The sequence below is a fragment of the Sprattus sprattus genome (assembly GCF_963457725.1).
Source record: "Sprattus sprattus genome assembly, chromosome: 13".
Lineage (NCBI taxonomy): Eukaryota > Metazoa > Chordata > Actinopteri > Clupeiformes > Clupeidae > Sprattus > Sprattus sprattus.
The window spans coordinates 25,388,012-25,404,235 of NC_137911.1; the positions used below are offsets into that span (position 1 = coordinate 25,388,012).

Consider the following 16,224-nt stretch of genomic DNA (forward strand, 5'->3'; position numbering starts at 1 on the left):
ATTAGATGTTTCTGCTCTGTACACTCAGCCCAACCTTCCTTTAAACACAGAGTATTAGATGTTTCTGCTTCATGTTCAGTTCTGGCCTCCACCATTCCAGAGGTCTTGTCATTGGTGGTCATGTCTTCAGAGGTGTTTTTTTTCTTCTGTGTTCTCTTTCTTTTTCTACGCTTCATTAATTCTCTCTCTTTTTCCGTTCGTGTTTTAATCCAGCCTCTCTGAAGCGCTGAATCTGTCCATCTTTTTTTGTTGTTGTCGTCGTCAGGTGTGTCTGTACCATGAGAGAGACTGAGAGAGGGGTGGTAATAATGTAAGATAACGGAGGAATGAATCGGTGAAAGGATGACAATTTGATTTTGTTGTTTTTCCTGTATTTATATGCAGTACTGTACTAGCGCCTGCCACTGCTCCTAGCCCAGAGGGTCAGGGGTCAAGAGTCACTCATGCAGAATAAAGACTAGTGGTGTATTCAGAGTGTGGCACTGGTGTGAGCTTATATCATTACACACACACACACACACACACACACACACACTAGCTGTAGTGTTCTTTTTGTGAAAGTGGTTTTTGAGTGAGGAATTCAGTGATGCACGATTGTTTGAAGATATGAGGGGTTGGCATCAATTGGAACCTTAACCATAAGCCATGATTTACATGTATTCATTTAACAGACGCTTTTGTCCAGAGCGACGTACATGGGAGAGAACAGTCAAGCTACGAGCAATAGAGACCTAGTGTAACATAGAAAAAAAAAGTGCAGGAATGTAACCGCTGTAAGTGCAAGTTAAGTAGTAGTAGAAGTGCAAGTTAGGAAGGGAGGTGCTCTCTGGAGAGTTGGGTCTTCAAGAGCTTCTTTAAAGGTAGAGAGGGACGCCCCTGCTCTGGTTGTGCTAGGCAGTCCGTTCCACCACCAACGTGGAACTACAAATGAGAATAGTCTGGATAGCCGTACTTGCAGACGGCAGTGCTAAATGACGCTCATTAGATGAGCAAATCATCCTGGGGGTAACATGTGCCCTAACAAGAGCATTTAAGTAGGTGGGAGCAGAGCCAGTAATCACTCTGAAAGCAAGAATAATTGACTTGAACTTAATGCAAGCAGCTACAGGCAGCCAGTGGAGCTCAATGAGTAGCGGGGCGACGTGTGCCCTTTTTGGTTGGTTGAACACCAGACACGCCGCCGTGTTCTGGATCACCTGTAGTGGATTCGCAGACACTAAATTAATAATAAAACAACTAATAACGGCCAAATAAAGCATCAGGTCAGAATTTGAAAAATTATTTGAAATTAAAAAGTTTGAACCGAACCCAGGTGTTTCCTCGCAGCTAAAAATGCTCAACCAGTTGATGTAAATAAATATATCTTGACACTTTGAACGCATTCAGTTCATGTATTTGGAAAGTATGCAGCAAACAAATCAAGTGGCAAGAGCATCAGCCTTGTGGGGTGTTTTATGTGTTCAGCCAGAAGTGCTCAAATCCACTCTGAGTAACACCCACACACCCATACACACTTCTCCCAATCTTTATACTTAAAAACATTACATGGTTAATAGAGCCCGGTCATATACATATATATACTCTTGTGTGTGAGTGTGCACATTCAGCACACACTTCTTTATTAACAGCCTTGTTTTTAAAACAGTCCGGTCACCCTTGAAACTGAAACACAGAGTCAGGCTGTAGTCAGAGCCTGTCAAACCCATTCATCAGAATAAATACAAAGTGTAACCGACAGTCTGCCCTTCATGTTCTTTTCTCTGGGGGCATCTGTGACCCCGGTCAGCGCTAACTGGGTCACTCAGTCCAGAACACGCCCCGGAAAAATTGGATTCTGGGAATGACTGCCAGTCTTGAGTTCCTCCAGTCAAGCCTTGCTGGCGCTAGCTTTGGTTCTGCAAAGGGTGGAGCAGCGAAGAGGATGATGACGAAGGGGGAACGTGAAGACGTGATGGGACTGTGACATCATCACTGTGCGCCCTGAAGGACAGATTGGCACCGCGGGCAAAGGCAGTCGGGCGAATCGGACGTGTGCCGCCAACAGCGAGGGCATTTGCAGAGGGACGTTGGCAGTGCTGCCACGGTGAACGCGCTCTCCTCTCGAATTACGCCACCTACAGGGGCAAAACAGCACGCGTTAGGAACACAAATTCAAATCACCCTATAAGACCAGAACATGTCGACAACCAACCGCAGAGTTTGTGGGCGAATTACTCATATTCTCTGAATATAGCACTGATTGTGCCATGATGGTTCTAATCTGCAATATATACAGTACTGTGTAACATTTAGCATAGTAACATTCAAATAACAAACTAAATAAAAAACAATACTTGGTGCGACATCCCGTTCAAGACAGCATCAGTTCACCTGTAGTACACTTGTACAGGTAACTTCAGTAGATTTAGACTATTGATTCTGTATTGAGTCTTCATGTGTTATTTGACTGACTGATACACACGCACGAACGCGCACACACACACAAGCGTGCAAACACACACACAGATTAGTATATGACAATGATAAATATGTTCAGACATGCAGGCATGAGGGGTGCTGTGTAAGGGTGGATGCTGGACGTACCCTCCAGGTTGATGAGGAAGGATCCGCGGCTGATGACGGCGTCGTCTGCCAGGTCTCGTGGGAGTTTGTCAGTCAGGGTCACACGTGACGACATCATCAGCTCCGTCAGCTGGGAGCAGGTGGCGGTCGGCTCTTCCTGAAGAGTCTGGGGAAAGGGCAACAAGAGAGGGTTTTCAATCCAAAATAAATAAAATCAATGAAATACTTAAAAGTTCAACTATGCCATTTAACTGCCCCAGTGTGTGACCACCTTGCCTTATATCCACCACTAACTGCCCCAGTCCTGAGACACGGCTTTCAGAAAGAAAAACGAAGGAGAAAACGTATGCCTGTCTGTCCAGTTACATTCCTGCACATATCCCTTACCTCCATGAGCTCGAAAAACAGGCCGGGCTCGATGGCGATGACGAGTTCGTACGTTGCAGCGTTGCATCCTGGGATTGAAGAGAGGAAGGCATCTCGGATGGCGGTCGCTCCCTCCACTGCCTCCTCCAATCCAGGCTGCCGCCACACCGAGCTGCTCTTGATCCAGCCACTCTGGAACAGAGTCTCTCCAGCTGCGGGGAGGGAGGGAGGGAGGTGAGCACGGCAGACACGCCATGAGGGAGAAAGAGAGGGATAGAGAGACAGTGGGATAGAGAGAGAGAGGGAGGGAGAGAGAGAGGGAGGGAGGGAGGGAGGTGAGCATGGCAGACACGCCATGAGGGAGAAAGAGAGGGATAGAGAGACAGTGGGATAGAGAGAGAGAGGGAGGGAGAGAGGGAGGGAGGGAGGTGAGCATGGCAGACACGCCATGAGGGAGAAAGAGAGGGATAGAGAGACAGTGGGATAGAGAGAGAGAGGGATAGAGAGAGGGAGGGAGGTGAGCACGGCAGACACGCCATGAGGGAGAAAGAGAGGGATAGAGAGACAGTGGGATAGAGAGAGAGAGGGATAGAGAGAGAGAGAGAGAGAGAGGGAGGGAGGTGAGCACGGCAGACACGCCAGACCATTCAGAACAGGATATTCAACTGAGATGGTTAGATTAGGTCATCGGTTCCCAAACTGGGGTACGCGTACCTCCAGGGGTATGCAAAGTGATTCAGGGGGGACGTGGTTCAGGGAGTGTGTGTGTGTGTTTGTGTGAGTTACCATCATGTCCAGGTGCGTGCAGGTACACCTCCTCGGCCAGGTGAGGCAGTATGGGGCCGATGGTGCGAGTCATCCCATCCAAGACCTCCTCAAGCACTGTCTGACACGAGCGCCTGCTAAGGGAGTCCTCTGCCTCACAGTACAACCTTAGGGAGAGGGGAGGGAAGACCATTTTCAGGTGGCGAAACAGTGAGAGAGTGCTCATGTGTGTGTGTGTGTGTGTGTGTGTGTGTGTGTGAGGCTAAGGGAGTTTATGGTTACCGGTCCTTGATGACACTGAAGTAGAAACTGGACAGATCTCTGGCAACAAAGTTCTGAAGAAGACGCACCACCCGACCTGCATCAAACTGAGCGTAGGCATCCGTCACCTGAAATAAACACACACACTTAATCATTATCAATGTGCGTCAGAGTTTCAGGTAAATCTTATGCCAAACCATTCTGTACAGACTGGTCTACAACAATGCTAAATATTATTAATAATAATAATAATAATCACACACACACACACACACACACACACACACACACACACCTTCATGCTAAAGTCCCTCAACAGGTGCAGTAGGTACTGGTCCACATAGTGCATTTCTTTAGAGTCCACAGCCTGGGTACGCGGGTCAAAGCCCTTTAGGTTCCCCAGCAAGAACTTGAACGTGTTCCTCAACTGCAGACAGACACAGAGGAGGGACAGACCAAGTTAATTATGAATAACAGGATAATAATCTCTACATGCAAGTGGAGAGACCACCGACCAACCGCTAGCTAGGCGAGCACAGGTACACAGGTAAGCAGCACACCTTGTTGATGTTGTCGCGGGCCGAGTTTAAAGCGTTGGGGCCGATTTGCACCTCAGAGAAGACGTTCGACTCGGCCACCCACCAGCGCAAGGCATCGGCCCCATAGGGGGGCGAGGCGGAGGGGTCCTGGGGAGAGATTGGGAGGTGTGAGCGAGGGGGCAACCAACAAACTTAAGAAAATTGCATGTACCTGACGTTTGCTATTATTGTCTGCCGTTAATGGATAGTAGCATGCGGTCACGCGTTTGTCTTTTAGGTGTCCTGACCTTTCCTCCGTTGATGACTACATCGGGGTCCACCACGTTCCCCAGAGATTTGGACATCTTCTCTCCTTTCTCCGTCATGGCGAAGCCATGCACCACCAGCGTCCTGCCACAGAGAAGTTCATAGGAGTGTGTGGAGGGGGGGGGGGGGGTGAGGGTGTGGAAGAGTGTGTGGAGGGGTGCAGAGGAGTATAATTAGTATAACCCTCAGACTCACTGACGCTAGATCAGTCTGCTTGAAAATTACATTTCAAGACAAACACTTCCTTATTAAAGCCATCAGCATTCACGCTGAAATTATGCTTCCTGCAACATATGCTTCCCCAAAGATGGCTGAACATAACGGTTCATAACTTCTGTTATGCATGCGCAAGGGCAAAAAGGTGGGAATGCTAAAGGTCTAGACCTCTCGTCCTAAACATCACACACACACACACACAAACACAAACACACACACACACAGACACACGTACTTGTAGGGGGCCTTCTTGCGTACTGCCACGCTGGTAAGGAGAGAGGACTGGAACCAGCCACCCAGCTGATCTTTCCCTTCAATATACACATCTGCCCTTGGGTCCGACTCTGTGTGTGTGTGTGTGTGTGTGTGTGTGTGTGTGTGTGTATGTATATAAGAGGGAGAAGAAAAAGAAGAAATTATATAAAAACAACAGACAAACATTATACTGTATACCGTACCAGTCAAAAGTTTGGACACACTTCCACAAGTTTTTTCCTTACTTTTATTATTTTCTGCATGGCAAGCTTTTTTTGTTTAGTACATCATTCCATATGTGTTCTTTTGTAGTTTAAATATCTTCAGTATTAATCTACAATGAAGAAAATAATAAAAGTAAACAAAAAAACTTTCTTTTGCAAAAACAATCTTTTGACTGGTACTGTACAACTAATTACAAGTTAAAACCATTTAAACTTTTAGAGGAAGAAAGAAGTTGGTCAAGGGAAGGCTAAAGACTCCTTGATGCCTGTGAAAGTTAATGACAGAGGTTAGTTTGACAGAATAGCAGCCACAGTTAGTGTTTCTTTATTCCTGTTTGTTGCCAAATATTTCCTTTTCTCACAGGAAACACAGACACCAATTTCTAACCAAGACGACAGCTAAATGGAGATAGGAGAGAGATAGGAATCTGTGTCTATAGGGTGAGCAAAGGTATCCCATTGTCACCCACTGAGCCAACAAGCCCAATGGGGAAACCCACGGTTAGTATGTCAATAGGGTGACCAGGTGTCCCACTCTGCATTGGACTACACTGCATGTTGACCTTTTGACCTGCATCTCCCATTCTGAGGAAATGTCTTGCATTTTCATTGATCTCTTGTTTTTTAAATTAAACGCTTAAGACGTTGTGTTGCGTTCGTTTCTACACTGTTTAATAGAGCTATGTGAAATGCAGCAACCTGGATCATACAAATGCATCATATCCAATCTGGATCATAAAATGCAACACAGCCAAGCTTGTCTAAAAGCCTGGCTTTTGTCCATTGGTTGAAAAGAGTAGACTGACGGCTGTCAATCAAACTGTGCAGCAGTGGGGCGGGTGAAATCCATTGCTACGTCACACAAAACAAACGTACACAAACTTTTCAGAGAAGGTAAAAGCCACCAGGCATCAACAAGGCCACAAAGAAAAGTTAATGTCCTGACAAGAAAGAAGAATGGCTGAAAAAAGGGAAGAGTTGTTTTTTATTTTTAAATGCCTTTTGACCATGCTAGAATAAGGCTACTCTAGCCTTTTGACCATGCTAGAGTTTGGTTTGATATAAAGATTTGCATTGAAATTATTTTCTGTAATATTTTATTTTGTGCCTTATTTATATTGTAGTTCGATTTGGTCAGGAGTCCAACTTGAAAGACTTGAGCTGCATGATGCCTGCTGCTTTATTTAAGGACAGCTGTCTTTGATGGGCCTGTAATGGCCAATGTATGCTGGATGTCTACCAATAAAGACATGTTATATCGGATGCCTATCAATAATTACATGTTATATTGGACGTCTATCATTAAAGACCTGCTATATTGGATGTCTATCAATAAAGACATGTTATATTGCCAAATTAGTGTGCCATTGGGACGAACAGCACTGTGCTCATCAGATCTTTCATAGAGCAAAATCTGTAGCCTGTGTCTTTCATGGCCTAACTGGTGTACCGTGGAATCGACTAGAGGACAAAGTATAGGAGTTTACATTTATACACGTATATTTTCAGGTTACCTCTCAGCGTTGGTACCATGTCCCACATTGTCCCACACAAATGTACTACTTGTCTCACAGTGTCCGCACAAACGTACTACTTGTCCCACACAAACGTACTACTCGTCCCACACAAACGTACTACTTCTCCCACACAAACGTACTACTCGTTCCACACAAACGTACTACTCGTCCCACACAAACGTACTTCTCGTCCTAAACACACTCACTACTCGACGTAAGCACACATACTACTCGTCCTAAACACGCGTACTACTCGTCCTAAACACACGTACTACTCGTTCATCATCTGGTCCGTGTGCATCTGGTCACCCTATATGTCCAACAGTCCAGTGCTGGCTAGCCACACCTCCAACAGGAACAAGAGCCAAGGCCTTCACAGCAGCTACATATGAGAGCATCACACAAGGCTGTGAATGTGTGTGTGTGTGTGTGTGTGTGTGTGTGTGTGTGTGTGTGTGTGTCTGCCTTCCCTGCATGCCTGACTGCGAGAAGGAAAAGGAATAGGAACTTTAGTCTTAGAGGAGAGAGAGAGAGAGAGAGAGAGAGAGAGAGAGAGAGAGAGAGAGAGAGAGAGTGAAGACACGTTCCTGGCATGCACCATCGCACCTGCATGCAGAGAGAGAAAAAGAGAGAGAGGAGGTGTGTGAGTGTGTGTGTGTGTTAGAGCGAGAGAGCGAGTGATGGGTATTTGACCTGGGACCAAGGCACTGGGCAGAGTGAACCAGCTGAGTTTGGATTCGCTCTGGGCCGAACTCTCAGCCTCCTCCCCCTCTGTGAACAGAAGGGTCTTTACACATCAACACTTGCCATATTTTACAACACATCCATATTTGAATGCACCCAAATCAATATTTTTGAAATGTATACGCTTTGTGTCAAATTTAGTTTTTATTCTAAGGTTTTCAATGAGATAAAAAAAAAAAACTTTGATTCACTTTGTTTAAAAATGAATTTGATCTTTTTAAGAACACATTCTTTAGGCACACATGACAACACAGTTTCCACCTAATAGGTTTGGGCTGGGGTAAACCACGGATAACTGAAACCATGGTTACCAAATCAGTGGTCCACTGTATTTCATTTGGTTCCCATTTTGAGCAGGATGAGGTCTGTGTCTGTGTCTGTGTGTTGTCTGTGTGTTGTCTGTGTGTGTGTGTCTTTCCAGACTCACCCTGTAACACAGCAGCCCAGGATACTCCGCTGTCAAACCAAATGTCCAACACATCCTCCCCACGTATGTAGTCTGTCACAGCACCTGCTTTACTCTAATACACACACAAAAAAAAAGTTTGATACAAAAAAAATAAACATAACATCTCAACCAGACACGGAACGACGAACAGACGAACAGACAGACAGACAGACAGACAGACAGACAGACACACAGACAGACACACAGACAGACACACATACACACCTTCTTCAAGACTGATTCTGGGAGCAGTGTCTCCAGTGGCTCCTCCCACCAGCTGTTGCTTCCTTTCTCGGCAAAGACGTTGGCGATGTGGGGAATAGTGTGTCTGTCAATCACAACACAAAAGCAGGGCCTAATCAAATCAACTGCTCCGAGCACAAGGACATACAATGTGAAAAGCTCAGAAAGAGGATCAATGTCCACACACTATTTCTTGCCACCTAAATATGCATATGTTTTTTTATCAGTGTGGATACAGTGACTGAGTGTGTGTGTGTGTGTGTGTGTGTTTGTGTGTGTGTGTGTATGTGTAAGTGTGTGTGAAAGTGTGTGTGTGTGTGTGTGTGTGTGTGTGTGTGAGAGAGTGTGTGTGTGTGTGAGAGAGTGTGTGTATGTGTGTGTGTGTGTGTGAGAGTGTGTGTAAGTGTGTGTGTGTGTGTGTGTGTGTATGTGTATTACTTGTTGATGAGGGCCTCCCCAGTCTCCTTGTGGTAGAACACAGGTATGGGCACACCCCAGCTCCTCTGGCGGGAGATGCACCAGTACGTGCGTCTGTCCAGCATGCTCAGCAGCGTGGCTCTCGAAGACTCTGGGACAACACGCACCTTCTGCAAAACCTCCTACACACACGTACGTACACACACACAGACACACACACAGACACACACACAGACACACACACGCACACGCGCACGCGCACGTGCACACGCACACGCACACGCACACGCACACGCACACACACACACACAAAACACAAAACACAATAAAGAAGATGTCTAAATGTGGGCCTTTCCTTGTGAACCTATGAGCTGTCTGCAGCAATACTATATTGCTTATGACATAAAAGTCATTTAAATAATACATGACTAAAGTAACTGACGCTCAGACACTTCTACTACTGGACTGTTTGGAGTCCTGTTCTGATCAAATGAACTATTCATTGATGGAGATCAGCTAACTGTGGTGAGTGAACGGTGCGGGCGGGGAGGCGCCCACCTTGGCCTTGTCCTTGAGGCTTTGTGTGTTGATGAACCACTGGCGGCTGGCTCTGATGATGACGGGCAGCTTGCTCCTCCAATCATAGGGGTAGCTGTGCACGCAGTCCTCCTCCTTCACCAGGGCGCCCGCGTCACGCAGCTGAGAGATCACTGACACGGACACACAAAGTCAGAGATCACTGACACACACACACACGCATAGCCAGAGATCACTGACACGGACAAATAAAGCCAGAGATCACTGACACGGACACACAAAGCCAGAGATCACTGACACGGACACACAAAGCCAGGATTCACTGAAACGGACACACATCGCCAGAGATCACTGACACACACACACACACAAAGCCTGAGATCACTGGCACACACACACAAAGCCAGATATCACTGACACAGACACACACACAAAAAGCCAGAGATCACTGACACACACACACACACAAAGCCAGAGATCACTGACACACACACACAAAGCCAGAGATCACCGACACGGACACACACAAAGCCAGAGATCACTGACACGGACACACACACAAAGCCAACCATCACCGACACGGACACACAGAGCCAACAATCACTGACATACACACACAAAGCAAGAGATCTTTGACACAGACACACAAAGCCAACTATCACTGACACGGACACACAAAGCCAACAATCACTGACATACACACACAAAGCAAGAGATCTTTGACACAGACACACACACAAAGCCAGAGATCACTGACACAAACAGACACAAAGCCAGCTATCACTGACACACACACACACAAAGCCAACTATCACTGACACACACACACACACACACACAAAGCCAGAGATCACTGACACGGACACACAAAGCCAGAGATCACTGACACGGACATACAAAGCAAGAGAAACACTCACACCCATACACACCCATACACACACCCATACACACAACCATACACACAACCATACACACACCCACACCGACACCCACACCCACACACTCACACTCACACTCACTGTGCATTTGCACCTCTCTCCTCCTTCCTCTCCTCCTTCCTCTCCCACACTCACCTGTGTCATTGCCCTCAGCCATGACCAGTTTGCCCTGTAGCTCAGGGCCGGCCAGCTCAGTGAACATGCCCTCCTCATCCACCATGCAGTCCTAATGGGGGAGGGAGGGAGACGGTACGGGAGTTATAGAGTACCTTGCAGTACTTCACACAATGAAACCATGCATTGGCCAACAGTTCAATATTGCTCTGTAAATCTCACTTCCAGAAAACCAAAGCGCACACGCTTTAACGAGAGGAGTCATGGTAACGCACCACGGACAGATTGAAGTGGGATGCCACGCTGTAGTCCTCCATGCCGTGGGCGGGTGCTGTGTGGACCAACCCGGTGCCTTTGCCCATGGTCACGTGACTAGCTGGCAGCAGTGGCACCTCTTTATCTGCCAGTGTGGGATGCTGGCACATGGCCCCCTCCAGCTCCGCCCCTAGAGGGAACAAAGAGATGCACAGAAAGATGCTGAGAGGCAATGTATGTGTGTGTGTGTGTGTGTGTGTGTGTATGTGTGTGTGTGTGTGTGTGTGTGTGTATGTGTGTCTTTGTATGTCTCTGTCTGACTGTGTGTGTGTGTGTGTGTGTGTAGGTGTCTCTTTGTCTGTCTCTGTCAGTGTGTGTGTGTGTGTGTGTGTCTCTCTCTTTGTCTGTCTCTGTCAGTGTGTGTGTGTGTGTGTGTTTATATGAACATGTGTGTGCACTCACCTGTAAATGTTTTCAGAGTGTCCAGCTCTGTCCCTAGTGCCACAGAGAGGTTGGCGATGCGATCCGTGGCAACCAGCAGATGCTGTCCATCATCAGCTCGCTTCACCAGGGAGTACCTGACAACACCCACAAACACACACACTTCACCAGGGAGTACCTGTCAACACACACACACTTCACCAGGGAGTACCTGACAAACCACACAATTCAATCCGTGATTAGTTGAGTAGTCGTGTTCGTGTCTTCAGGTCATTGGTGTGTGTGTGTGTGTGTGTGTGTGTGTGAGTGTGTGAGTGTGTGAGTGTGTGAGTGTGTGAGTGTGTGAGTGTGCGTCTGTGCGTCTGTGCGTCTGTGCGTCTGTGCGTCTGTGCGTCTGTGCGTCTGTGCGTCTGTGCGTCTGTGCGTCTGTGCGTCTGTGCGTCTGTGCGTCTGTGATTGTGCAAGCATGGTGTACTTACTGAGCTTTGGGCATGTAACAGACTGCCTGATTGGCTGGAATGGTCCATGGCTGGGTTGTCCAGATAAGGGCTTTGACATTCTCCCATTCCTCTGTCACACACACAAACACAAACACATGCATTCACATACAGGGTGATGACATAAGGCTGTATGTGTGAGTGTGTAAGAGTTTGTGTGTAAGAGTGTGTGTGTGTGTGTACGCACGCAAGCGCTCGCGAGAGAGTATATAATTTGCTTCCATACCTGCACTCTCAGCTAGTTTGGGTGGCGGGGTGCTGATGGAGAAGGTGGCATAAATGGCTTTGCTCACATGCTCAGCATTGTACTCCAACTCTGCCTCTGCAAGAGCCGTCCTAGCTCACGAGGAAGAGAGGGAAAGAAAGTATGAGAGAGAGAGAGAACGAAGGAGAGAGAGAGAGAGAGAGAGAGAGAGAGAGAGAGAGTGTATACTGACAGTAGAGTGTATACTGAGAACAGAATACACAAACGGTATATAGAAGGCCAATATCAATTCTGTCCAACGTGTCCAAACAACAACAACAACAACAACAACAACCACAATTAAGTGAACACAGTGCTCTGAACCATACCTGGTAGACGGAGACCAGAATACAGGCTTATAATCCTGATAGATAAGAGCCTGCAAGAGAGAGAGAGAATCTAATAAGCCAATCAAAGTCACAAATGTGCTTCATGCTCTGGCCTATGCCTCTACTTGTCTCTGCCTGTATGTATACGTGTGTGTGTGTGTGTGTGTGTGTGTGTGTACCTTGCTGTGCATGTCCTGAAAGACTCGTAGCTGTGCAGCCTCGTACTGGCTGTCGAAGGTGTAGTAGCAGTTGTTCCAGTCAGCCATGACGCCCCAGCGCTGGAAGGCAGCACGCTGACGAGCTATTGCCCCCTCTGCAAACTCACGAGCTGAGGGGAAGCACAGAGACCGTGGGACACAGACATCATGGCACACAGAGACGGTGGCACACAGAGACCGTAGCGCACACACAGTGACCGTGGCACACAGAGCCCATGGCACACACAGAGACTGTTGCACACAGAGATCGTGGCACACAGAAACCTTTTCATCCCACATTATTGGGATGGTAATACAGGTAGGTCTTCCTCAGTCAAAATCTTCATAGCCTTTTAACTGTGGGGACAATTTGACCCAATAATGTGAAATGTTCTGAATAAGTATGACCGACTCTACTTTCATTATCATGTTAACATTATAAGATTATGCACTGATTACTGAACAGCAGTAGAATCACAATGGCCTCAGATACAGTTAAAATACAGAAATGAGCTAGCACTGAATACAGTAATGTGTGCTGGCACTAAATACAGTAATGTGCGCTGGCACTAAATACAGTAATGTGTGTGCTAGCACTGAATACAGTAATGTGTGCTAGCACTGAATACAGTAATGTGTGCTGGCACTAAATACAGTAATGTGTGTTAGCACTGAATACAGTAATGTGTGCTAGCACTCAATACAGTAATGTGTGCTAGCACTGAATACAGTAATGTGTGCTAGCACTGAATACAGTAATGTGCCCTAGCACTGAATACAGTAATGTGTGCTTGCACTGAATACAGTAATGTGCCCTAGCACTGAATACAGTAATGTGTGCTAGCACTGAATACAGTAATGTGTGCTATCGCTGATCAAAACAAACACAAATTACTCTGGAATGCCCTCACTACAATGAACATAATCGTTAATCGCACACCAATTATTAAGTGAACATCGGCTAGAACGTATCCCTAATTAAGGTAATAAAACTGTCATTCATACATACTGCTTACAAACTGATGTGAGGTTTGTTCTTGCAGCCCTTAAGACATCTAATGCTAAATGACAAAATGTAAATGTAAATTCTGATTCTGGTTCAGTACATCAAACACACTGACCTTTCGTTCGGATCTGTATGGGGCTGAGACCGCTGGTCCCCAGCTCCCCCAGGGCCTTGAGCTCGATGGGGAGGCCGTGGCAGTCCCAGCCGGGTATGTAGTGCACTTGTCGACCCCGCATCACCTCAAAGCGGTTCTGGATGTCCTTCAAGATCTAGAGATCAAGGTCACACAACTCATTAAAAAGGGACAGCCCATTAACAAGGTCATATTAGGTAACAACACCACCAGCGTTCCCTCATGACATCACATTAACATACACATTACAGATCATAATTAGTACTTTTGGTTCCACACAAAAGGGAGCTCGAGTGACGTCTTAAGAGACAACAAATTAGCAGAAAGCGTGTCTGCTTTGAGTAGGTTCTCTTGCTTCCAAACTCTGACCCCCAAACAACAGTTTTGGGAAAATGCATGCAAAGAATACCATCCAACCCAAAGGAGAAAACTTGTGTACAACCAAACTCTGGGCCATACAAGAGTAGCAGTAATACTGCTGCAGTATACTTGAATAGTGTCCGGCAGTGATCCCTGACCTTGTTGAGTGCGTGTCCAACATGTGGGTCTCCGTTGGCATAAGGTGGGCCATCATGCAGACAGAACTCCTTCTTGGCCTTCCTCTCCCTCTGCCAGGCATACAGCAGGTCAAAGCCACACTCCTGTAACAGGCATACGCCAGAGAGACATGCCATCAGCAATCTACCAGTTTAGCTTCAAGTCATGGTTTCTATGGCACCGGAACTCTTATGTTATAAAGTAAATGTGTTAAAATCAGCGAAGTGCAAACTTTCAGGCTTAGACAACCTCAAATTGAACTACTTCAACTAGGCTCCAATTTAACAACACAAGATCAAGCCACTTTAGCCCAATTCACATTTCTGGAAATAACTTCTGGAGCTCCTGGAAATAACGATATGCTTGCAATTAGTCTATAAGAAATAAACATGAAATTGTCTCATTACCACATTTACCACTTGGTACCCATTGATACAAGTCTATCAATAACCGTATTATGCTAAGAGGTTAGCAAAGTTTGGCTAACGTCACATTAGTTCAAGACACAGTTACACAAACAGCAATGCACGTACACGTTGAATCTGCAGCTCTCGCTCCAGGAGCTTCTGTCCGGTTAATTTCATTGGGAATTCTGAGCGCGGCAGAAGCACAGTGTCCCGATACTGTCCAGAAGTTGAAGCGGCGGCAGGCTGTGCAGGATCTCCCGATGAGCTGACATCCTGACAGCGACTCACGGGAAAGGAGAGAGCAGGGTGAAGGAGTGCGTTTTTCTTGCTGCTCAATCCCAGCCGCACTAGGGACTGGCTCACAGCCGAAATCCGGCGGAGCAACATGGAGGAACCCTTTCGTTCTTTGGAACAAGGTGTAATGTTATAATCCGTACGATATCTGCCAAAACTAAGTGTTAGAATATGCGTTAATCTTGTTTCTGCTTATGTCCTTCTCCACCTAATGGCATTGTTTCTCCCGGAAGAAAAGCAAGGATGAACCTGTTACGGGTACCGGTAAGGGACAACCACATTGAAACGCCTTTTTATTAATGGAGATACTAGAACGACAGAGGGCGCCACACTTTCAAAAACGGTGGATTCACAGCCCAATGATGGTTTACATCTGTGACTATAATGTTTTATTATCGTATCTTGTTTCTAGGATGTTATCTGTGACATGAGCCCTGAATTCCACTCTCTCGATTCAGGGAATCATTTTGTGATTAGTAGGCCTATGCTGTCCGGAGTCCATGTTTTCTAGTTTAAATAGTTATCAATAGCCTATAGCTATGATTAATCTGCCTTACCAATCCTTTCCACAAAATAGACAGGTGCTCTTCACTTCAGACAGGTTGTTTGTCTCTGCTCCATTAAGTTGTACAGTCCAATTCAATCCACGACACAACTCTGTCCTGTAAAGTCTCGAATTTGGGGCATGTTCATTGGGCAGGTAATTCGAAGGGGCGCGCCTAAACCCGTGCGTCATACGTCAATCTTTCTTTGAGTATAAATTGATTTGCGGTTCACTGGTGGAGCCTAAACCATTTTGGATTGAGCGTTAGTAAGGAGTGGAGTATCATTAAACGAAAAAGAAAAAGATCAACGCTTAAGATGACGAAAATGGTTGTGACTTACCTTGGATTCCTTCTTCTGGCCGTACACATCACAACACCGGTAACTACTAATTGAGAAGTGTATTCAATATGTTGGTGTTGCTGTCGTCTCTAAGATTTCCATCACATTGGGATGTAGTCTAGAGTGATACCAAAGGTTCTAGATTTTTTTTTTCTACATTTTCTTTAGCTATTTTTTTTATGGTTTATCCATGGAGGTGCTTTGGTACCGCATCCATTTCTCCTGTGGCAGAAGACTAAAGTCAATCTTAGTTTGAGAATAGCTTCGCTGATGGTTAGGGTTTTTGCACAGTATAGTTTGCTAATGACTGCGCCAGTCAATCGATGGAAGTTGCACGAAGTTCCAAAAGTGAGAATTAAGTTGGTGGCGTAACGTAATGAATGGGTTTGATGCGTAAATGTTATTCCCCAGTTGCCAATATTGTTCTGATTCTTTTTAAATGCTTTTTTTTTTCTCAACAGGTGGTTGCTCAGAATGCTACAGAAATGAGCACGGCGGTAAATAATACCGAGCCCGCCACGAATGTCAGCTTAACTACCGTAACCGA

The 16,224-nt window shown here is 46.2% G+C and overlaps 1 protein-coding gene across 2 annotated transcripts; it reads right to left on the reverse strand.

Annotated features, from left to right (window-relative positions):
- Positions 1-1,436: 1,436 nt before the first annotated feature.
- iars2 (isoleucyl-tRNA synthetase 2, mitochondrial) lies at positions 1,437-15,016 on the reverse strand. 2 transcript variants are annotated; one of them, XM_080849831.1, is made up of 24 exons: positions 14,625-15,016; positions 14,073-14,195; positions 13,537-13,690; positions 12,398-12,546; positions 12,219-12,268; positions 11,872-11,981; positions 11,628-11,718; positions 11,170-11,285; positions 10,728-10,897; positions 10,474-10,564; positions 9,422-9,573; positions 8,885-9,045; positions 8,429-8,531; positions 8,183-8,276; positions 7,705-7,782; positions 5,251-5,359; positions 4,781-4,883; positions 4,515-4,640; positions 4,250-4,381; positions 3,976-4,082; positions 3,715-3,860; positions 2,950-3,140; positions 2,584-2,728; positions 1,437-2,114 (listed from the first exon to the last, which is right to left on the reverse strand). In XM_080849831.1, exons 1-24 carry the CDS (start codon positions 14,883-14,885, stop codon positions 1,969-1,971), a joined length of 3,108 nt encoding a protein of 1,035 aa, XP_080705957.1. In that variant the 5' UTR covers positions 14,886-15,016; the 3' UTR covers positions 1,437-1,968. The 2 variants fall into 2 exon arrangements, with proteins under 2 accessions (XP_080705957.1, XP_080705958.1); XM_080849832.1 differs by lacking the exon at positions 7,705-7,782.
- Between the last annotated feature and the right edge of the window lie 1,208 nt (positions 15,017-16,224).

Coding starts and splice junctions, on each gene's coding strand:
- iars2 (XM_080849831.1), bottom strand. CDS start 14,885: ATGTTGCTCCGCCGGATTTCGGCTGTGAGCCAGTCCCTAGTGCGGCTG. Junction 4,641..4,780: donor TAGTCATCAACGGAGGAAAG/GTCAGGACACCT, acceptor ATCTCTCCCCAG/GACCCCTCCGCCTCGCCCCC. Junction 4,382..4,514: donor CCCGCGACAACATCAACAAG/GTGTGCTGCTTA, acceptor GTCTGTCTGCAG/TTGAGGAACACGTTCAAGTT.